At 37.6% G+C, this 24,379-nt stretch overlaps 1 protein-coding gene across 4 annotated transcripts in view; it reads right to left on the reverse strand.

Moving 5' to 3' along the window:
- FAM13A (family with sequence similarity 13 member A) overlaps positions 1-24,379 on the reverse strand; it is a 356,989-nt gene that overhangs the window by 324,033 nt on the left and 8,577 nt on the right. For 3 of the 4 annotated variants that reach the window (XM_032332872.1, XM_032332871.1, XM_032332870.1), the window contains exon 1: positions 5,587-5,808. The exons of the other annotated variant lie outside the window; for it this stretch is intronic. In XM_032332872.1, coding sequence (XP_032188763.1) covers positions 5,587-5,691 — 105 coding nt within the window. In that variant the 5' untranslated portion in view covers positions 5,692-5,808. Of the gene's footprint in view, positions 1-5,586; positions 5,809-24,379 lie in introns of those variants that run through there. 4 annotated transcript variants of the gene reach the window in all.

Here is a 24,379-nt window from a genome sequence, read left to right on the forward strand (position 1 = left end):
AGGCTGCCACATAATAAAGATAATGTTCTTATGAAGTTATCAATGTATTTTTACAGTACAGTTTTATTTGATTCTCATAATAATCCAATTTAGGCTATTATCCTTCTTTAATAGGTAAGAAAAGAGAGAGGTTGAGGATCTTGCTCAGGGTCAAACAACCAGTAAGTGGCTGAGCCAAGATTCAAAGCCATGTGTCCTGCCTTCTAACCCTGCTTCATTCCAGTTCACGACAAGCTTCCTCAGACCATTGCACAGCAAGCCGTTACATGATGAAGTGTCTCAGTTAAGATGTTTTAACTGCAAGTAATTGAAATTCTAGTTCAAACTGGCTAAAATAATAAGGACATTTATTATGCCATTATACTAATACAAAGGAGTTCAGGGGAAGGAAAGATTCTGAGCTGGTAGATTCAGTGGCTCATGAATGTCAGCACTGTTCTGCCATTCACTGATGTATTAAGTTATCCTAAAGCTGCCTTCCCTCTTGATCCATAGATAAGATATTTGTCAGCAGCACCTGGGGTGTCTGATTTCCTGTTTATATTCAGTAGGGGAATTAGAGACTGATGGCTTTATCCCAGTCATGGAGCATACATTTCCCTCTGATTTAAGCAATTTAGGTTATGGGCCAGAGATAGTGTTTATAAATATTCCACGAGATATTTCTCTACATTTCCAAACCACCTTTGCTTAAACGGCCATATATGACTAGTTCAAATCAATGAACTTTGAGAAGAGAAACGAATCACTTCCAGAATGAGGCAGGTAAAAGCATGCATGCCTCCTCCATCTCCTTTCTTCCCTGATATAAACCAGGGGATACGTGGTCACATGCTGAAATGGCAACTGTTTCACAGAATGGAGGCAGCCTGGATACTGGAGTCACCGGACGAGCACAGAGTCTGTCAACCTGCATCAGATTTTGAGTAATCTACAAATTCATCTGTTTCCCTGAGCTACTGAGATATCTTTCAGGATTTTCCTGTTGGGTCACTCGGTGTTAATTACCCTGAATAAAGCAGATTACATGCAGGGAAGGCTATGCCCTGACCAGCCTACACATCATCTCAGATGGAATGATGTGCAGAGTTACACCTGCATTGACTGCATGCAGCTTGATAGTAAGAAAATTAATGTGCTGTTCAGTTGGGAGACTCAAAAGTACAAAATACTTACAATTATGTTGCTCATTCCCATAAATGGAAAACTGTGCTATTATCACAAAAGCACCATCAAAGACAGAATCCCTTTGCAGACATGCCTTTAGCTTTTGGAAGGTCTTCAAAAGATCCATTTAAAAATAAAATATGATAGGGGTGCCTGAGTGACTCAGTCGGTTAAGCAGTTGGCTCAGGTCATGATCCCAGGGTCATGAATCGAATGGGCATTGCGCTCCCTGCTCAGCGGGGAGCCTGCTTGTGCTCCCAAGCACGTGCTTTTTGTCTCGGTCAAATAAATAAAATCTTTAAAAAAAATAAAGTAAAATACATTTAAGTCATGCATTAGCACAGAAAAGAGAGGTGAAACTGCAAAACCTAACATTTATTTAACAACTACATCCTAGCCCTGAGCAATAGGTAAGAGATACAAGTAAGATATGACACCTTGTGTCCAAACTTTACTGTCTGCTAGTAAGACTAATTAATATAAGTCAAGGAAGATGAACAAAATGGTGAAAGCTCTTTAAAATAAACTATCAAGAAAGCATACTGCTTAGTAATGTCTAAGATCAGAGTAAAGTGATAACAGAACCAAGATCGAAGCTCAGGTGTGCCTAGCTCCAAAGCCCATATTCTTTCTAAAACTCTAAACAAACAAAACAAAGACAAAAAAACACAGGAGGTGGGGGAAAAAGTGAAGAAACTCATCGTGACATTTAAGAAACCTAAACGTAGTCTGTGTGGGATGAATTTGGAACCAAACGTCAAAGTAGAAACAACAAAGATGACTATGATGGGTTTGGAACTTGAACTTGAATAATACAACAAACAAATATTAGGTAAGAAAATTCAGTTTGGCTAAATAGAGAACAAAGAGAAACTATCAATGAGGAGAAGTATAACTAAGTATTAACAATAAGTAAGGAGATAGCATGGTAGACAGTCAACATAGATAATTAAATAGAGAGAGAAGAACTAACTTAGGCATCTAACATTTATGAGACACCAAATATTCATGTCTTAAATCAGTTACCCATTGATTACACTAATGCCGGCCCCATGTACAGTCTGCCTGAGATATGTGATAAAAATACATAGTTGTTCAGGAGTATATTAGCAAGTTACAGCTATAACTGGGCACACTTGCCTCTGATGATAAAGCAAGCAAGTTCCCCATCTGCTGGGGACCTTGCTCCCATTCAATACTGGTCTTTGTAAAATCTGTTGTGGTCAGGAAAGACTGATGTGGTAGAGAAGATGAAAGACAGGACAGATGAATGTTATGTAACACAGGACTCAGAATATGCACCTTTCATCCCACTGAAACCCTTTCTACATAGGTAAGCCTAGCTGATCTTTCCCTCCCTGCTTTGTGCTGCAAAGTGACTCAATAAATCTGTGACCAGAATATCTTAATATGGTTTGTGAGCCTTTCTGTACCAAGACCATAGCTCCTGCCTGCATGATGGGATAGATGTAAGGTAGCTGAGGACACTGGGTGTTGAGACTACAGGAGTGGAGGGGCTCAAGTTAGGGACAAAGGCTAAGGATACCCTTGGAATTATTCCCAGCACCAACAAAAGTTGGAGGTGTCAGGAGGAGTGGACTGCAGGGCCCTGATGATACCAACAGAACTTGTCCATCAATTCGCCAAAGGTCTGATACCTGAACTCACCACAGACAAAATATCCAGAGAGTAAGAATCAACAGGCATGTACTCTAGGCCCCTCTTTCTCCAGCCATTAGAATATGCCAGCTCCCACTCTCAACCCACCTGCCTCAAAACACGCAGAAGCCACGTTAGACAGAACAGCAGGAGGCGCGAGAGGTCTGGAAGACTCAAGACTTTGAGATCTTGAATCATCTCACCTAAGTGACCTTTAAAACTAGAAGAGAGTAAGGCAATATTAACTGGCAGGCATCGTTTTCATTTCCCTGGATGTGGTTTATTGAAGAAAAAATAGATGTTAATAGTGAAGAAGGTACAACTTCTTCATAAATATGAGTAGTAGTACAAATAAAATTTTGAGCCCAGTGTGGTTTTACTAGCAGCACTAGTAATATGGAAGAGATAAAAGGAATGAGGAAGAAAAAGGTGGTTAGTCAAGGAACACAGAAATGGAGTGTCTTTGAAATAGTCTGTCCCATGTCAACATATAGATGCATGCGTGCACACACTACAAATATCTGACACTCTTTTGGTCTAAAGAACAACTATTTCTCATGGTGAACACACACACACACACTGGAATATTACTCAGATGTCAAAAAATTAAAGCTTGACCTTTGCAACAATGTGGACAGAGCTAGAGCGTACTATACTAAATGAAATAAGTCAAGCAGAGAAAGACAAGTATAGTATTTCACTCACATGTGGAACATAAGAAATAGCACAGAGGATCATAGGGTCAGGAAGGGAAAAACAAGACAAAATCAGAGAGGGAGACAAACCGTAAGAGACTCTTAACTCTAGGAAATAAATTGAGGGTTGCTGGAGGGGAGAAGGGTAGAGGATGAGGAAATTGGGTGATGGGCATTAAGGAGGGCATATGATGCAACGAGCACTGGGTGTTCTATGCAACTGATGAGTCACTGAACTCTACCCCTGAAACTGATAAGACACCATATGTTAATTAACTGAATTTAAATAAAATAAAATTCTTAAACAACAACAACAATAATTATCTTCAGTAGCAGGATACCTGACAGTTGCTAACATAAATGTCTAGGTAAAGAAGTCCCAAACTAAAAACAAGTATACTAGCCCCTATGTTTTATTTGATTAATTCTCACTTTTCTGCCAGAAACATTAAAAAAATTTTTGTTCTCCAATAGCTGTGTTTTTCCAGAAACACTACACTAAATGAAAACAAACATTTGCTCCTAAGAACTGGGATAGAGCGCAAAGGCTAACTAACCTAAAGTTTAAGAATGGGAAAGATCGAGAACTCCTCTCGGTCTAGTGCTCCTCTACTACAGCGAATAATCTTTTAAATTGTATGATTTTTGTATCCACCTTAATGAAATTTTGTGTATACTCTGGATTAAAATAAGGAAAAACATAGAGTTTCCTACATGGGTCTTCCTGCATTTCAGTCAAGGTAGAGATCAATGCATGCAGGCCAAGAAATAAGGATTTCTTGCAGGCAAGAAATAAGGATCTAATCAGAGATGACTGCAAATCTCCTAACAAATAGGTCGCCCTGCTGCCTCACATGCCACACATTTCCAGTCCTGAAGTGTTTTATAAGACTGGGAAGATAACCACATAGACATCTGGATGCTCCAAGCCTCAGGACTAAAAGGACCAGAGACACCCAGACAAGGACACAGGGTACCGAAAAGTTCCAGGCGCGTAAGTGAGGGAGTTTTACCAAGAAAATTCAGTCTGTGGGACAATCTGGTGATCATTTGGGGCATATGTGTAAAAAATTGCCCAGATATTTCTATACAAATATTAGGATGCCATCCAAAGCTACAATAAATTGCAGCCATTTCTGAAACTTAAAGGAAGGGGAGGGAAGAGGTCGAACCTAATGTAATGATACAAAAGTGAGTGGTTAAGAATAATAAAGAATAAGGTACTTCTCACGTAGCTCATTTAGAGACAAATAACAATGCTCTCTTGGAATACAACACCAGCTTGAAATATAAGTATGCTAAATATACACGCATTTTCTACACACTGAATAAAAATTTAAACCCCAGCATTCTGTGATATGTATGATTCACAATACCTGGCCACTACAAAAAGTTATATATAAGCAGCAACAGAACTGCTTTTGAAATCCATTAATTCAGCCTTAGAAGTATACACATTTTCCCATGGATCTTACATCGGTGTTAGTTACTGATGCTTCTACATTGTAACGACCAGAAATTTTTACAGTCAGTTAAGGATTCACAAACGAGTACCAAACAAGCTCTTTCCCAGTCCCTTTCAGCAACCATGCTGAAACAGAAACTCTAGCATTACTAATTGAAAACAAAAATGTGACTAGAAAAAGGTCATACACAAACTCAGAAGACACAAATTAATGGTTCGTTTAATTCTTTCTCCAGCTAGCCACTAGATTTTTCCAGTAACTGCCATTAAACATTCCTGTTTTACGCATTCTGAACAACAAAGTCTGAAACGCTGGAGAGTGCTCGACTTTTAAATCAAGCTGACTGAGCCGAGTAAACTCCCGCAGGCAGGCATCTCCCTTCATCTTTTTGGGAAAGGCAAGTAGACAAAAAATGCTGAAAGCTGCCCAAAACGCTGTTAAATTCCTATCTATTCAAACGGACATAAAGTAAGGAACCTTCCCCCACCTCCCAGAAAGTAAAGACAGAATCACGTAAACATCTCCTCAGAAGCAGGAGGGCAGCAGGCCTCTCCTCAGCCCCGTGGGGTCCACAGAAGACAGGGGCAGGCTGTACTTACACAGATGGCGAGAGCGCCTGCCCCCATTCTCGCAGGAAGTGCCTGGTAGAAGTGATGAAGCCCAGAAGAGAGCATCAAAATGACAGCGGAATATGAAAATTCCATTCAGTAGAGAGGCTCTCATTTGAAAACAAGCTCCGGATCCGGAGGCCTCACGGCAAGCGAAGGGCAGCTCCTAACATTTTCGGAAGTGAGGTTTTGCTTCTCATTCGGCTGAATCCACATGGCTGGCAGGACAGCCTGGAGTTGAAACCTGATCCAGAGCGTCTAGTATTGGCAAGCCCAGGATGTCATGTGACATGGGCCTTAAGTTGCTGACATCTTTTTCTTAAACCTGACTTGCCAGATACCACACACAGGCTTTCTCTGTTCAGAAAAACGCCAATCACCTGCTGGCATTCTTTAACAGGATTTGGTGCAAAACGTGAAAATGCAAACTTGCTTCCTCCTGGCTACTCCTAAGAAAACCTCACATAGTCACACTCAGGTTGCAATCTGCAGGCACATTCCTCACTTTTCTGAGGCACTTTTCACTTCCCAGTGCCCCTTAGAAACCAGTGAAATTCTATCAAAATTTTCTTCCCTCCACTTTTATTCTATCAGAATTGTTCTAAATGAAGATAATCATTTCATGTAGCTGCTACCACTTCTAATTACTTTTGAATTATCTTATTAACATAGAATGGTGATGAACATAAAACAACACGTTTCTAGACTTCCGCAATTCAACCTGTGAGATTTATAGTCTGAAAAATAAGCCTCTAGTTGACCTTTCAATAATGTCCTACTTCATATGCTGTGTCATTAAAAAATGGAACAGACTTCACAATTTCCAAATATCTGAACTGATAGCTAAAATATCATTTTTATGTAAGCCAGAAGAAAACTATTTTTTTTAATCACCACTTTTTTTTTTTTTAAAGATTTTATTTATTTACTTGACAGAGAGATCACAAGTAGGCAGAGAGGCAGGCAGAGAGAGAGGAGGAAGCAGGCTCCCGGCAGAGCAGAGAGCCCGATGTGGGACTCGATCCCAGGACTCTGAGATCATGACCTGAGCCGAAGGCAGCGGCTTAACCCACTGAACCACCCAGGCGCCCTAATCACCACTTTTTTAATCAAATCTTTTTTAGTGGCACATTTGAGAGAATGCTGGCTAACACTACATGAGGAGTTTCACTTTTCCCAATTCTAAAAGACTTAAATTGCCTCCAAAAATAAAACATAATAAAGTCATATCTTAAGGGGATGGGGTGGGAAGACAAAGGAAGCCTGGAATCAGTTCTCCATTTAACATTTCGCTTCAAATCTAGTATACTTTGTATATGTCTAGTCAACCAAGAGTACCACTCAGAGCAAAGCCAAGATAGAAAATTGTGATAAGTGGGACACCTGGGTGGCTCAGTGGGTTAAAGTCACTGCCTTCGGCTCAGGTCATGATCCCAGGGTCCTGGGATCGACCCCTGCATCGGGCTCTCTGCTCAGTGGGGAGCCTGTTTCCTCCTCTCTCTGCCTACTTGTGATCTGTCTGTCAAATAAATAAATAAAAATCTTAAAAAAAAAAAAAGAAAAAGAAAGAAAATTGTGATAAGCAAGCTATAGGACATGACAAAGTACATTTTACTTCTATGCATGCATATAGAACACTGTAAACATTACCTCCGCAAAGGCAGAACAACACAATCCCATACAATGGAATGGGAGTAGGGGAATGGACTTCTCCACTGAAAAATAAAACTTTTTTTCTATACCACCTAATCTAGATTTTATCATTTCTATGTACTCACTAGAAAACTAGTCTAACTGCTAAAGAAAATTATAAAGCTTTTTCTAATACATTAAAAATGTGTCTCCTTTTTATGTTTATATAAGTATTATCAGTCCTTGGTGAAAAATAAAAGCCTGAAGGTTAGGTCACCTAGAGGCTCATCACCGAACATTACCCAATCAACATTTATTACCTATGCTGGGTCAGGTACTCTGCTATAGAAAATACAATGATAAAAAAAGACCTAGTACCTTCTCTCATGGATCATTCAATGGGAGGAGGGAGGAATGAAAATAAGTAAATAAAGCTTTTTTTGTTGTTTTTTTTAATTTGACAGAGATCACAAGTAGGCAAGTAGAAATCTAGTTTTTTTTCTTTCTTTCATAGTCTGTCTAGTTTTATTCCATTTCCATAATATTTGAATAACTATATCTTTATAATTTACTTAAATAGCTGATAAAGATAGCCCTCTCTCATCTTTTTCAAAATTTTATTGCTCCTTTCCAATTTTTCATGATGGATTTCAAAACCATTCAGTAATGTTAAATCATGTTAGAGTATCAAAATATTATATCTCGTATTATTATTATTTCTAACACATTTAAACATCTTATTTCTGTTTTAGATAATACTACACAAGGATGACAAAAAATCTAATCCTAATTTTCATGAATTCTAACGTACTATTATAAGGTAAAATTAGTACCATGACAAGTTTTTATCCTTATTCTTGGTAATGACTACATTTCACTGCAGAAAAAAAAAAAAAAAAAAAAACCTAAATAGGCCATTTAACAAAAGGCACTAAAAGACATGCTTCACATCAAACAATGTTTCTCTATGAAATGTATCTGAAAATAGAATCTCAAATATTTGAGATGCAAGTGATAGTAGAGTCCAATTCCAAAAAGTTCTCTGAGCAGGCAAATATATATATTCCTAAGTATTCATTTACAAGAGTCTTAAGATACATAAGCCACAAACAAAAGATTTGCTGATCTAAAATATGAGCTGTGTTTCCCCACCCCCCAAGAACGAATAAAGGAATTGTAGGAAGTACTTTTCAGAACAGTTCGCTCTGGTGGGCTAGTTCCATGACTACTCCCAGAAATGCAGAATACCAGGTCAGGACAAAGGATGTCCTATTTTCAAGATCGTGGGCTCCCTGGAGGAAGAAGTCAAGGGGACTTCACAACTGACGGTCAAGCCCACAGAACGCTGTCATTCAAATGATCCTCTAACCTGGGGAAGGGTGATGAAGGAAGCTAAAAAAGGCCAGGTTATCCTGTAGCCTCCAAAAATCTGAAAATACTTCAAAGTCAAGCTCTCTGATGTTAACTGGCAGAGTTATCAGTTTTCAAAAGACAGGATCTCTTCAGCTGAAGTAGCACTAACAGTTGTCAGAAGAACAGCAGTAGTCAGCAGATACAGTACTGCAGGCCATTAAGCAAGAGACCAGCAAGTATCATGGGGTGTGGTGCTTGTGGCATTGACAGCATCCCCACCTGATGCCCACTGGAAATGGGACAATGGAGGCTTTTCACCCTGAACTCTGTCTATACTCCAGCTTTACTTCTATCTCAGCTATATCTCCAGTAGTATCCTAGCCCGGACCGTAATCAATGTCATCCAACCACATAGGAAACCAGAACTCACTTAGTCAACAACTATTTATTATTGATGTACTCTCTCTTGACCAGAGAGGTTCAGATATTTTGGTTTTGATTCCTTAGCAGTATAAAACAAGAATACTTGTTCTAGGTCAGGAGTTAGCAAACTATAATCTACAAGCCTCATGTGGCCACCACAGGTCCAATCCAGCTACTCCAGACCATCTCTAGTGGCACCCATCTGTTTACATATGGATGGCTGCTTTGGTACTACAGTAGCCAAGGTTAGGAAATGGAACAGAGACTGAAATGATGGCCCTCAAGGCCTAAAACATTTACCATCTGACTACTTACAGAAAAAGTTTGCTGACCCTTGCTCTGGGGTATTGTAACATTACTGGGCATGAGAATCCTCATGGAGCCATAGAAAGAATATCCTATGGGCTTTTGGCTCCTTGAAAAACAACAGGAAGTAGGTCTTTCTTGGGTTTATTAGTCTACTTTGTTATAACTGCTCCGTTACCTGACCTTGGGGCTATTTTTACCTTCTAATTATTTTCTGAAGGATTTTCCAAAAAGAGGTCCAATTCATAATCTGATGCTCATATTTCTTTTCTGAAATCTAGATGTATTCTCATCCCATTTAAGGGAAAAAAATTACCATCCTCCCAGGAAAAGATTGATTGTTTGGCAGCCATGGTAACAAATAGCCAACATAATTTATTTTAAACCTGTTCAATCAATCAGCAACTTGCCTCAGTAAACCAAGTGGTTTTGCAAGCCAACTGACCAGTAACAACCCAATCAAGAAAGGGCTCACTCTAGTAAGCAGGACTTCAAATGTCAACCAATCAGAAATCGTCACATCGAGTAACCACTCTTCTTCCAATGATGTCACACTCCTGAAAACCCACCCATCCTAACTCCCCACTTTTCAAAAACCCTATGTAGTTATCATCAGTCTGCTCTGCTCAAAAAGACCAGCAGAGCTTTCCCCCACTATGATAGTCAATAAATTTACCTTTGTCTTTTTGTCAGGTACACAATGCTGGTCTCCTCATTCTTTGACATGCATCTAGCTTAGACATCCCAATTCCGGGGGTCATTATTTAAGCCCCACTGTTTGACCTGCATCTATTACTACCTCACTAACTTGCTTAATGCCCCTTTATCCAGCCCTACTTATGGCCCCACCTTAACTCTTGGCATGTCTCTTGGCTAAGGTTAGACTGCTGGATACCATTCCCTAACCTTCTTTGGAAGCCAAAGCAAGTCCACTTTGCCAGTGTCCACGGAAGGAGAGATTCAGACCCTGGGCTGTGAGAAGTGAGCAAGAGTGCTAATGGGAATGGGACGGTCCATTCCTCAGGCCTGGGAGACAAGACAAGAGCACTGTTTTCTTTTGAAAACAATTTATTTTTCCATTACATTTCCTAAAACCATATTTTTACTTCTAAACTTCAAAAGCACTTAATGTACAATGTGCATCTATTACCATTCTACTTATTATGGCTAAGACAAGATATAAAGAATGGTTTATTACTTGAGCTACAAAGTATATGGAGAAAAAATTTTAGGACACAATTTGCAAATCTTGAGAAGGTATTCGGTTTGGCCATTTTATCTCCCTGCTTAATGATCTGAAATACCATGTACCTAGGTGGGAATTACCATTACTAGGAATAAAAATCAACACAAACACTTTAATACCCATTGTTCTTTACTCTGCCTGTTCCACAGTTTATGATTACCTCATGGCCCCTGAAGGCACTTGAATCTTAATCCTTCAATTAGTAAATACAATACACAAAACTGTATAATCAAATTTGAAATGGATTTGATGACAGGAAAAAATGTGATGGAAGGAAGAGACTGGAACTGGAGCTTCAGGCACTAGGTGTTGAGGTGACTTCTACAGGTCATTGATTAGGATGGCAGGGGAAGGAGAGGGTATTCTAATGTGGGTCTATGTGGTGCACAAAAAGATATCAGCATGAAAAGTAAGGGACTTTAAACAGAAGAATAAGAAATCTCAGCAGAATCCCAAACAGTAAGAACCTCCGTGGGTTCTTAAGTAGAAAATAGCTTGACAAAAGTAGTGCCAGGTTAATCAGAGGTCTGACTAAAATATACTAGAATAAAAAGGAAACTTCATATAAATAAATGGACCCTGTTAACAAATGCTCAGCTGAGAGGGAAATATCTTGAATTTAAACACTGAAAGATAAATCACAAACTTTGTAGAAAGAACTTGTAAGACTGAAAACTGACTTTATATAAGAGGCAAAAGAGGTGTCATGTAGTCAAGAAAAGCACGAAGGAGGATTCTAATGTTTGATTTCCAGGACAATGAAATACTGCCTAATACATAGGGTATCTTAAACTCTAGTCTGCCTGGCAAAGTTCCAATTTATGGTTGCTGATTCAGTTGCAATTATTAGTAGCATCCCCTTTCAGTGTTTTTGGAAAAGCTGAGGCTAAGGGAGGTAACAGCAAAGGGTGAGACCAGGGCATTAGAAGGACTCCCTCCTGCCAGGATCCTAAGAAGACAGTAATCAAGACTTCCATTTTTATATGTGGAATCTTAAAATACAGAAAGAAGAAAAGAATGTCAGTCATGTAGAGAATAATATCATAGAGTCTAATTAGAGTCCTAGAAGGAGATTAGAGTGAGAATGGACTAAAACAAATGTTTTTGAAACTAAGCTGAACATTTTCAATTGATAACAAACATTAACCCTCAGCGCTACAACATTTAGAAGGATAAAGAAAACCACACATATTTTTGACAGTGCTAACCATGAGAGTTAAAGGAAAAAAACCTTAAAAGCAAATCAGAGAAAGATATTTTGCCTTTGATGGAACAAGAGGAATGACAACTTGGTTCTCACAGGAAATACTGGAGACCAGAAAATAATGGACTGATATATATATGAATTATTTTTGAAGGGGGTGGGAGAAGGCCAAGAAACTCTTACAAAACTAAAATGACATATCCCCAGAGAAAATATTCTTCAAAAAAAATGGAGGTGAAATAAAAACATTTTGAGATAGATGAAAGCTGAGTGAATTTGTCATCAGTCAATTCACACTGTGAGAAATGCTCAAAGGCATTTTTGGGTGAAGACAAGGGATACCAGATGGAAAAGCTGGATCTACTAAGAGGAATCAGAAATGCTGTAAGTGGTAAATATGTGGAGGCAGGTTTGATTTTGAGCAGACGCTGTGGGTGTCTTATATGATTTGCTGTGATTCTGTGGGACACTGGCAACCAGGGACAGCTCAAAGATGGCTCTTGGGTGCCATGAAGAGATGCTGGGCAGCCTCGTCTTCAAAGCATCTCCTAACGAAGCTATATGAGACTGTGGGAGCTGAAACCATGAACTTCCAGTCCTCATCACTTCAGATTTCCTTGGGGGATGAAGGCATGGTCAGTGATCCTTGGATTTTGTATTGTTCTCTCATCTGAGGCTCAAGTTTTCACTCATTCATATCAACCCTATAAAGAAGAAAAGGCCACGTATACAATTTACCAAGCTGTCTGAAATGTAAAATTCTTAAAATTTAACTACCTTGGAGAAAGTAGGATAGATATCCTAGAACCATCCTTAAGAGATAACAGTCTTCATGAGGAGTGATCAAGAATGGCAAGAAGGGAGGCAATGGGTAAAAAGCTAAATGGATCCAATTCTGTACTTGAGGGTGAAATATATTTTAGAGAAAAAGAACTAGCAGAACAAAAAATCTAAATATTCAGACCTAGGTGAATTGAACTTCAACTTTACAAAAAGGACAATGCCACGAGAACACTAATCGAAGTCCATGATATCCCTAGGGACTTTTCTAAATATCACTCCCAACAGATGGCATTTGGATATGATCCTTCACTAAAAAGTCTCTCTCTTCATTGCAAAGATTTTTTCACTGCTGGCCCTGTGCATTTTCACCTTGGCAACAAGGCTTCATTCCTCTACCTCTAACTCCAACACAAGGTCCTATGGGACAGTTTATGAGATGAGGACCTGAGAAGGCTTACGCTGACCATCTCAAAATATTCCACCAGGAGATATTCTGGACCACCACATCCTATAAAGGAAGCTTTACAGAAATATCCATTTTAGGTTTTATAAGTCAGTTTTATAAGTTTTATTTGAAGATCTTAAAAAATGGTTTAAAAGAATCACTGTCTCAGTTTAGAATATTTATTATATAGTTACCCTACTAACAGAAGGAACTGATTAGCAGGGCAACAGAACATGTTTGAATAGGAAGTTGCATTTGATTTCAGGAGGACTCCAGAAATCAGTCACCCGGTGGGAGGAAATTTCAGTAGCAAGTATACATTAAGAGCCTTTTCATAAATATCTCAAAGGCTGCTTCAGCCTTCCTTGGCTTCTTTAATCATCATAGCCTATTTATTCTATCTCTGAAAAAATTTTCAAGCCAATTTCCTCTCCATTCTTCCAGCCATTTTTTTTTAATTAAAGAATTTTTAAATGTTGTGCCTCATCAGCATTCCTTTGGTTCAACTACACTACTAACTACACTTATGAAGCAGATTTGATTATGTTACTTTCCTGCTCATTTCTTCCTCTTTAGGTCTAAAGGCTCCTTATATTACCTTCAAGGGATCTGTGATGATCCAAGTAATTATATCTGAATTTTGAGTGTATACACATGGAATTGAGCATCTATTTTCATATTTTTTAACTTTTTTTAAAGAATAAACACTGCTGGCTTATAGATTAAGTTCCAAACTCCTTAACATGGCTTTCAGAGTGTTTCAAAATCAAATTCCATACCATTTTTATCCCCATTACATACCTTAAATTCTAGCCTTTCTGTTGTGGTGGGCTGGATAATAACCACCACCACCACCACCACCCCGCCCCCCCGGGGCAAGAGATGTCCACTTCCCAGAACTTGTAAATACATCACTTTGCATGACAAATGAGATCTTGCAGGTATATTTAAGTTACAGATTTTTTTTTTTTAGGATTTTATTTATTTATTTGACAGACAGAGATCACAAGTAGGCAGAGAGGCAGGCAGAGAAAGAGGAGAAAGCAGGCTCCCCACTGAGCAGAGACCTGAGCCAAAGGCAGAGGTTTTTAACCCACTGAGCCACCCAGGCGCCCCTAAATTATAGATCTTGAGATGGGAAGATTATCCTGGATTCTCTGGGCTCAATCTAATCATATGGGTTCCTGATTTGAGATTTCTGATCTCTAGAACAGTAAGAAAATAATGTGCTGCTGGAAGCCACTAAGTTTCTGGTAATTTGTTATAGCACCAATAGGAAACAAATACATTGTTGTTCTTTAAATTAAGGTGAACACTGTCTCACTTCAGAACTTTTGTTTATGAACTTGTATTTGCCAGAAATTTCTTTGCAATTTTTTTTTTCAATGCCCAACACCAATGCCACTAGCATTCCTGACTATCACTGCTTCTCTGTACAAACATATGGCTGGTTTAAACCACTAGTAAAATATTTACACATGGGATTGTTATAGTTTGCAAATCTACCTTTCTTGATTGAAATCTTTTGATGATAGAGTAATATCTTATGGTATTTCCTTCCAAGCCCCACAACAAATATTTGTACAACTAATGCATTAAAATGTGTGGTGATAAATCTTTGGTTGTCACTGGAAGCACTTTAGGACTCACTTCCAAGTCAGGATAAGAAATAGGGATCCCATGAGTATCATCAGAAAAAAATTGAAAATATGTGAGCATAAACATGATTTGTAAGGGATTTTAAATTTTTTTTTTTAAGATTTTGTTTATTTATTTGGCAGAGAGAGATCACAAGCAGGCAAGAGGCAGGCAGAGAGAGAAGAAGGGAAGCAGGCTCCCTGCTGAGCAGAGAGCCAGATGTGGGACTCGACCCCAGGACTCTGAGGCCATGACCTGAGCCGAAGGCAGCGGCCCAACCCACTGAGCCACCCAGGTGCCCCTGTAAGGGATTTTAGAAGAAAAAAAATCCAGAGATCTGAAAAAGAATGAAAAATAATAGTGTGAAAAAACAGATGAAAGTAGTCAAAAGGTACAAACTTGCATTTCTAAGATGACTAAGTCTTGCAAATGTAGTGTTCAGCATAGTGACTATAGTTAATGCTGTCCTTATATTTGAAAGCTACTGAGTAGATCCCAAAAGTTATCATCACAAGAAAGAAAAATCTGTATGTACAGGGATGTGAGATGATGGATGTTAACTAAACTTACTGTGGTGGTCCTTTAGCAATATATATATTACCAAATGTTGTACATCTCAAATTTATAGTTATGTGTCCATTTTATCTTAATAAAATGGAAGAAAAATGATATAAATATTTTTAATCTTATAAGAAAATTGAATTACAACCTATAATTACATTAATATAAAAATCTGTAAGAAGGAATAAGCTGGAGTATAGTATTCACGGAAAGATAGGTTTGTAGCCCTTAATATTTGAGTTCATTTTCAACATTTTTTTTACCAAGAAGATTCCACTAAATTTTTTCAAATCCTTCCTCAGAATAAAGGTTAAGTTGAAATTCTTGAGGAAATTACTTTTGACTTTTGACTTTTTAAAATAAAATTCCACTCTTAAAATAATCATGTATAACTTATGGCTGGCATAGCCCTGACCCACTACAAGACTAATAAATAATATAGTTTATATTTTTTTAAAATCCAGAAATTAAAAAAAACCCTTTTTTTATATATAAAACATTATTATAATTCATATATGTATGGAAAAAATAAGAAAATATTCCTATTAACTGAGTAACTATTCCCAGAATTAGAATTAAAAGATGTTTAACCTCATGAAGGGAGTGTAAGAAGAATTTACTAATAACTATTTATTGCCAAAAGCTTTCACATATGTTCTCATTTAGTTATGACAATTCCACAGCAACCTATTATTTATGTTTGTCAAATGAGACTGAGGCTCAAGGGACGTTCAGACTTACAAAGCCAATAATGGGCAAAGCTAGGTTTCAAACCTATGCTGAGACTTAGGTTTTCACAAATGCATTAAGTTAAGAAAGGTAAATCCCTGTTTGGAATGCACCTGGTTTCCAAATGTGAATGGCTAAGGGCAATGGCATGAACATCACTGCCAATTACAAGGTATAAATAGCAAACCAATATTCCAACTGAGAAAAATATTAAAACAAAAAGAGGTTCCTTTAGAGTTTTTAAAAAAATACTATTAAACACATGTATTTATATTATCTCATTTAATCGACATGAAAAAAAGCTAGGATATAAAGGCTGACATTCCCATTTTACAACAACAACGAAAAAACAATGGAAACTCAGAAACCAAACTACTTGCTCAATCACACAGCTGATAAAATGTACATACAGAATAGAAACTCAAGACTGCACTTAATTACTCACTTAACAATCAAGTATTTACTAAGACAATACCATGTGCCAATTACTATTGCAGACTATGTTTCTCTCCAGTGGATTATTTTTAATGGATATAACTTCAATTCCTGGAAGCCTTTAAACTCATATGAGTTATAATATGCTAGGCTGTCATGGGTCATGAACTATTAAGAAAGATGGAGGGGTGCTGCTATAGGACTGCTGTGCATTCATGTGGCAGTCAACTGTTTAATAATATCTCACATGACTATAGCTGTAATAGTTTATTATTTATAGACAAAAATTGGTGTTATATCTCTATTTTATATATAAAAATGTCCTTCTTCATTGAACTATAGCAAAACTCCTACTGATCAAACACTTAACTACTGCAACTGGAGATAAATCAATTTCCTAATCATTGACATCAAAGAGCCTCAAACTAGGGAGGCTGAAAAGATGGCAGAATGAGAGAACCCCAAGCTCATCTCATCTTATAGATACAAAAAGATAACACTTACATCAGTATAAATAACCTAGAAAATGACCTGAAGACTGGCAGAACAAACTCCACAGCTAAAAGCAGAGAAGAGGCCACATCAAAGAGTGTTGGGAGAGTGAAGACACAGTAGGAAGTGAAATAGATCAGGGCTGTTGGGGGCTGGGAGGTGAAGGGGTACAGAGGCATGGAGAAGGGCAAGAAACATGCTATCAAATCTAGGAGGCTGCACAGGGAAAATGAATCCCCATGACTTTTGGCTCTGAAAGCCAGGGGGACCCAATTTTGTGAGTTCTTCCAACCAGCAGGACTTAATTCCTGGAATTTAAAAAAAATCAGCAGCTTGGTTCTGGGAAAGCTGGGATGGCAATAGGAAGCCAAGTCCCTGCCCTTAAAGAGACAGCACCACAAAGAGCCCTCTGATGATATAGCATAGAAGCAGCAGTTTGAAAAATGCCTGGGGCATATGGGAGAAAGAGCTCTTTACTCATTTCAGAGCATGTTCTGAAGGGGCAAGACTCCGCCAAGAACAAAGATGTTGGCAGGTACCAATTCCCTCTTCTGCCCCTCAGCATAAACACACAGTGTTGACATTCACTACTTACCTTGCTTACATCAGCCCTGCTCCCTCACACTTCAGTAGATCAGCCATTTCCAGTCACACTTGCCTCAGTCCTATTGCCATGGGTCCCCACAACCCAGAAGACCAGAGCAAACTTTGCCAATATCATGTCTCCTGATGAGCATGCATTATGAGGTGATGGTCCAGGTGATAGTGGTGTGGCAACAGACCCTGCAGAACCCCACTGCACACCCTACTAAAACTATACCTGCCCCTCGACCCCACACCCAGCCCTGGAGCTGGTGGCAGCCAGTGTCATTTCACAAGCAGACTGACACACACATTTTAAAAACCGTGCACTGGGGCCAGGAACCAAACACTGTCACAACAGGCAGAAAAAGACTCTGCAGAAGAGTGCAGGGCACATGCAACACACACACAGGAGACACTCCCTGAAATGCCAGGTTCTGGGTAACAGGGAACACTGCACTGCAAGGCACTATAGGACCTCTTCTTCATTAAGCCATTACTTTCAAAAGCAGGAAGCATAATTGACATTCCTAACACACAGAAACCGAGCTAGACAAAATGAGGAGACAGAGGAATATGTCTCAAATGAAAGACCAGGACAAAATCACAGAAAGAGACCTAAGTGAAATGGAGATAACTAATACGTCAGAGAATTTAAAGTAATGATCATAAAGATACTCACTATACTTGAGAAAAGAGTGGAGGACATTAGTGAGACCCTTAACAAAGAGATACCAAAAGAACCAGTCACAGGTGAAGAATACAATAAATGAAATTAAAAATACAAAAGATGAAATAAGTAGCAGGCTACAGGAAGCAAAAGAATGAATCAGTAACCTAGAAGACAGTAATGAAATGTAAACGAACTGAGCAGGTGAGAGAAAAAAAATTATGCAAAATGAGAACAGACTTAGGGAACTCAGTGACTCCATCAAGTATGATGACATTCACATTATAGGGATCCTAGAAGAATAAGAGAGGGAAAGGGTCAGAAAATTGGGAGAAATAATAGCTGAAAACTTTCCTAATTTGGGGAAGGAAACAGATGTCCAGATCCAGGATGCACAAACAGTCCCTAACAAAATCAACCCCAGGAGGTCCACACCAAGACACATAGTAATTAAAATGGCAAACAGTAGTGATAAAAAGATAATTTTAAAAGTAGCAAGAAAAAAGAAGGTAATTCCATACAAGGAAACCCCCATAAGGCGATCAGAAGATGTTTCAGCAGAAACTTTGCAAGCCAGAAGAGAGAAGCATGATATAGTCAAAGTGCCAAAAGGGAAAAATGTGCAGCCAAGAATAATCTACCTAGCAATGCTAATATTAAGAACAAAATGAAAGAAAAAGAGCTTCTCAGACAAATGAAAGCTAAAGGAGCTCATGACCACTAAATCAGCCCTCTAAGAAAGGAGGACTCTGAGTGGAAAGACCATGAGTATGAGAAGTGGGAAACACAAAAGCAGTAAAAATAAATATATCTATAAAAATCAAAGGACTCACAAAATAAATGGGTGTAAAATATTATACCATGTACCTAAAATGTGGAGTGGAAAGGAGTAAAGAATAGGCTCAAAATTAACTCAATATACACTGTTATATGCAGAAGATGTTAAACACAAACCTAATTGTAACAAGTCAAAAACCAGTAATAGATATGCAAAAAATAAAGAGAAAGGAATCAAGTATATCACCAATGAAAGTCAATGAACTATCAAAGAGAGTAAGTGAAGAAAAGATTAGAGAAAAACTAAAAAACCACGAAACAAGTAACAAAATGGCAACAAACACATATCTATCAGTAATTTCCTTGAATGAAAGTGGATAAAATGTTCAATCAAAAGACACAGGGTGATGGAATGGATAAAAAAGCAAGATCCAGGGGCGCCTGGGTGGCTCAATGGGTTAAGCCTCTCCCTTCAGCTCAGGTCATGATCTTAGGGTCCTGGCATCGGGCTCTCTGCTCAGCGGGGAGCCTGCTTCCCCCTCTCTGTGCCTGCCTCTCTGCCTGTCAAATAAATAAATAAAATCTTTAAAAAAAAATAAAAATTTAAAAAAATTTTTTAAAAAAGCAAGACCCATCTATATGCTGCCTACAAGAGATTAATTTCAAATCTAAAAACACCTGTAAATTCAAAGTGAGGGGATGGAGAAATATTTATCATGCAAATGGATGGCAAAAGAAAGCCAGGATAACAATACTTATATCAGACAAAACAGACTTTAAAACAAAGACTGTCCAAGAGACAAAGAATGACACTACATATGCATAAAGGAGACAATCCAATAAGAAGATAACAATTATAAATACTTATGCACCCAACAAGAGAGCACTCAAGTACATAAAGTAGTTAATAAAAACATAAAGGAACTATCTGTTAGTAACACAATAGTAGGGGACTTTAACATACATGGACAGATCATCTAAACAGAAAATCAACAAGGAAACAACATCTTTGAATTACACATTCGATGATACATTAGGAATATTCCACCCTAAAACACTAGAATACACATTCTTTTCAAGTGCACATATTCTCCAGAACAGATCACATATTGGGCCATAAAACAAGTCTCAACAAATTTAAAACAATTTAAAATTTTGGGTTTGCAGCAAAACTGTCCTATGAGTTTATAGCAATACAGGCCTATCTCAACAATCAAGGAAAATCTCAAACCTAACCTTTCACCTAAAGGAGCTAGAAAAAGAACAACAAACACCCCCCCCCCCAAAAAAAAACCGCGCAGAGGGAAGGAATAATAAAGATTAGGGCAGAAATAAATGACAGAGAAACTAAAACAAACAAACAAACAAACCAAAAAAACCCCAAAACCAATAGAACAGACCAATGAAACAGAGAGCTGGTTCTTTGAAAAGATCAACAAAATTGATAAAACTTTAACCACACCCATCCAGAGAGAGAGAGAAAGATAGAGAGGGACAGAGATGGATAGATAGAGAGAGAGAGGACTCACATAATTACAATTGAAAGAGGAGAAATAAAAACGGGCACCAGGGGCTCCTGGGTGGCTCAGTGGGTTAAGCCTCTGCCTTCAGCTCAGGTCATGACCTCAGGGTCTTGGGATCAAGGCCACATCAGGCTCTCTGCTCAGTGGGGAGCCTGCTTCCCCACCCCCTTGTGATCTCTCTATGTCAAATAAATAAATAAAATCGTAAAAAAAACCCACACAAAAATGGGCACCATAGAAATACAAACAATTTTTAGAGAATATCATGAAAATTTATATACCAACAAATTGGACAACCTAGAAAAAACAGATCAATTTCTAGAAACATACAACCTACCAAAACAGAAGCAGGAAGAAATAAAAATTTCACCTGATTATTAGCAAAGAAACTGAATCAGTAATCAAGCTCCCAACAAACAAAAGCCTAGGACCACATGGCTTCATAGACAAATTCTATGAAACATTTAAAGAAGAGTTGATACCTATTCTTCTCATACTATTTCACAAAATGGAAGAGGAAGGAAAATTTCCAAATTTATTGTATGAGGCCAATGTTATCCTGATACCAAAACCTGGTGAAGACACCACAAAAAAAGAAATACAAGCCAATCTGAAGAACACAGAGGCAAAAATCCTCCACAAAATATTAGCAAACCAAATCCAGCAATACAAAAAAAAAAAAAAAAAAAAATTCAACATGATCAAGTGTGATGTATTCCTAGGATGCAAGAGTGGTTCAGCATTCACAAATCAATCAACATGATACATCACAACCACAAGAGAAAGGATAAAAACTGTAAGATTGTTTCAATAGATGCAGAAAGACATCTGACAAAGTACAACATCGAATCATGGTAAAAACTCGCAGCAAAGTATGTTTAAAGGGAACATACATCAACATAATAAAGACCTTACATGATAAACTCACAGCTAACATCATACTCAATGGGGAATACCTGAAAGCTTTTCTACTTTTATTCAACATTGTACTGGAAGTCCTACCTGGACCAATTAGACAACAACAAAAAAAATAAATGGCATTCAAATTGAAGATGAAAAGAAGAAGTAAAACTTTTACTATTTGCAGATTACATGATATTATACACAGAAATGCCTATCTCCAAAGACTCCAGCAAAAAAACTGTTACAGTTGATACATAAATTCAGTGAAGTTGCAGGATACAAAAGTCAAGGTACAGAAATCTGTTGCAATGCCATACACTACTAGTGAAGAAACAGAAAGTGAAATTAAGAAAACAATCCCATTTACAACTGCACCAAAAAAGAATAAAATATTTAGGAATAAACTTAACCAAAGAAATGAAAGGCCTGTGCTCTGAAAACTATAAAACACTGATTAAAAAATAAAATTCAAGACAATGAAAAGAAATGGAAAGATGTTCCATGCTCATGGGTTGGAATATTGTTAAAATGTCTATAATACCCAAAGCAATTACAGATTTAATGCAGTGCCTATCAAAATACCAACAGTGTTTTTCACAGACCTAGAACAATCCTAAAAGTTGTATGACACCAAAAGATTCCAAATAGCCAAAGCAATTTCAAAAACAAAGAAGAAAAGAACAACAACAACAACAAAAAACACACAAAAAAACCAAAAAAAACAAACAAAAACAAAAACAAAACAAGACCAAAAAATCCTGGAGGAATCATAATCCAAACTTCAAGTCCTATTACAAAGCTGTAGTAATCAAAACAGTATGGTATTGACATGAAAACTGACACACAGATCAATGGAAGAGAACAGAAATCCCAGAAATAAATCCACAATTATATGGCCAATTAATATTCAACAAAGAAGGCCAGAATATACAATGGGGAAAAGACAGTCTCATCAACAAACAGTATTGGGAAAACTGGACAGCTATATGCAAAAGAAAGAAATGGGCCACTTTCTTACACCATACAGAAAAATAAATTCAAAATGAGTTGAGGACCTAAACATGAGACCTGAAACCATAAAAATCCTAGAGAAGGGTACAAGCAGCAATTTCTCTGATGTCAGCTGTAACAACATTTTTCTAAATATGTCTCCTGAGGCAAGGAAAACAAAAACAAAAATAAACTATTGGAACTGTATCAAAATAAAAAGCTTCTGCACAACAAATGAAACAACCAAAAATTCTGAAAACCTACTGAATAGGAGAAGATATTTGCAAATGACATATCCAATAAAGGGTTAATATCCAAAATATATAAAGAACGTATACTACTCAACACACAAAACCCCTAAATAATCCAATGAAAAAATGGGCAGAAGACATGAATAGACATTTCTGCAAAGATATATAGATGGTCAACAGACACATGAAAATATGTGCAACATAATCTGGGAAATGCAAATCAAAACCACAATGTGATATCAGCTCACACCTGTCAGAATGGTTAAAATAAAAAACACAGGAAACAGCAAGTACTGATGAGTATTTGGAGACAAAGGAGCCCTGAGTGCACTGCTAATGTGCATCCAAATTGGTGTAAACATTGTGGAAAACAACACAGAAGGTCCTAAAAAAATTAAAAATAGAACTACCCTATGATCCAGTAATCATACTACTGGGTATTTACCAAAAGAATACAAAAACAGTAATTCGAAGGCATATATGCATCCCTATGTTTACTGCAGCATCATTTACAATAGCTGGAAGCATCTCAAGTGTCCATCAATAGATGGATAAAGAAAAAATGTGGTGTGTGTGTATATATATATACACACACACACACACAATACAGATATTATATACAATATATAGTGTATATATATACTATATATATAAAAATATTTTTCAGCCATAAAAAAGAATGAAATCTTGCCATTTGCAACAATATGGACGGAGCTAGAGCATAAAATGAAAAAGCAGAAGAACAGGGAAAGCTACCAAATACATTGTACAAAATCAGCAATACCCTGATAATACCAAAATCAGTCAAAAATACTACACACACACACACACACACACACACACACACACACACACACACACCAGACCAATATCCCTGATAAACCTAGATGAAACACACACACACCCCCATATACATACACGCACACAGGAGTATTATGCAGCCATAAAAAAGGATGAAATCTTGCCACATGTAATAACAAGGATGGACCTAAAGGGTATTATGCTCAATGAAATAAGTCAGACCTAGATAAATGCCCTAATGATTTAATTCATGTGTGGAATGTCTTAAATGAATCAAATGAATAAACAAAAAAACAGAATCAGATCTATATTACAGAGAACTGATGATTGCCAGATGGAAGGGGGGCAGAGGAATGGGCAAAATGGATGAAGGGAAGTGGGAGATACAGGCTTAAGATGGAATGATTAAGTCACTGGAATGAAAGGCCCACCACAGGAACACCATCAACAGTATTATAATATCATTGTGTGGTGACAGATGGCAGTTACCCTTGCAGTGCACATAACATACGGAGAGGCTGAATCACTATGCTGTGCATCTGAAACTAATGTAAAATTGTATGTCAACTATACTCAAATAAATGTTTAAAAACTCACCTAAAACCTTTCTCTTCTGTGACTGTAGCAATGACAAGCTAAAATCACCCATTGTTTAAAAAAAGAAAACCAACAACTTAGGAACAAAAAGTTCAGTGCAAAATTAACTCCTGTATTGTGTTAACAGAGATCTTTGTTAAATAAATCAGCCTGTTTCTTTTTAACAGTACTGGAAACAAACTGCCCATTGAAGTGAGAAATTTTAAAATTCCAGTCAGCTTCAAAATGATGGCTTAATAATCCCATAAGTTTCTTCTGAACAAGCAATCACGTAATTGTACATCAATTTCAGTACATGTTGATAGGGGACTTTCCAAATTGTTAGGTAGTTCCACTATTACATCCCCAAAGGAAAAAAACATAAGGGAGAGGGAAAAACAGAAATTTGTGAACACTGCAAGTTAAGTTTAGAGAGAGAGGAGCTGGGGGGAAAGTATGTATAT

The sequence above is a fragment of the Mustela erminea genome, chromosome 2, assembly GCF_009829155.1.
Source record: "Mustela erminea isolate mMusErm1 chromosome 2, mMusErm1.Pri, whole genome shotgun sequence".
NCBI lineage: Eukaryota > Metazoa > Chordata > Mammalia > Carnivora > Mustelidae > Mustela > Mustela erminea.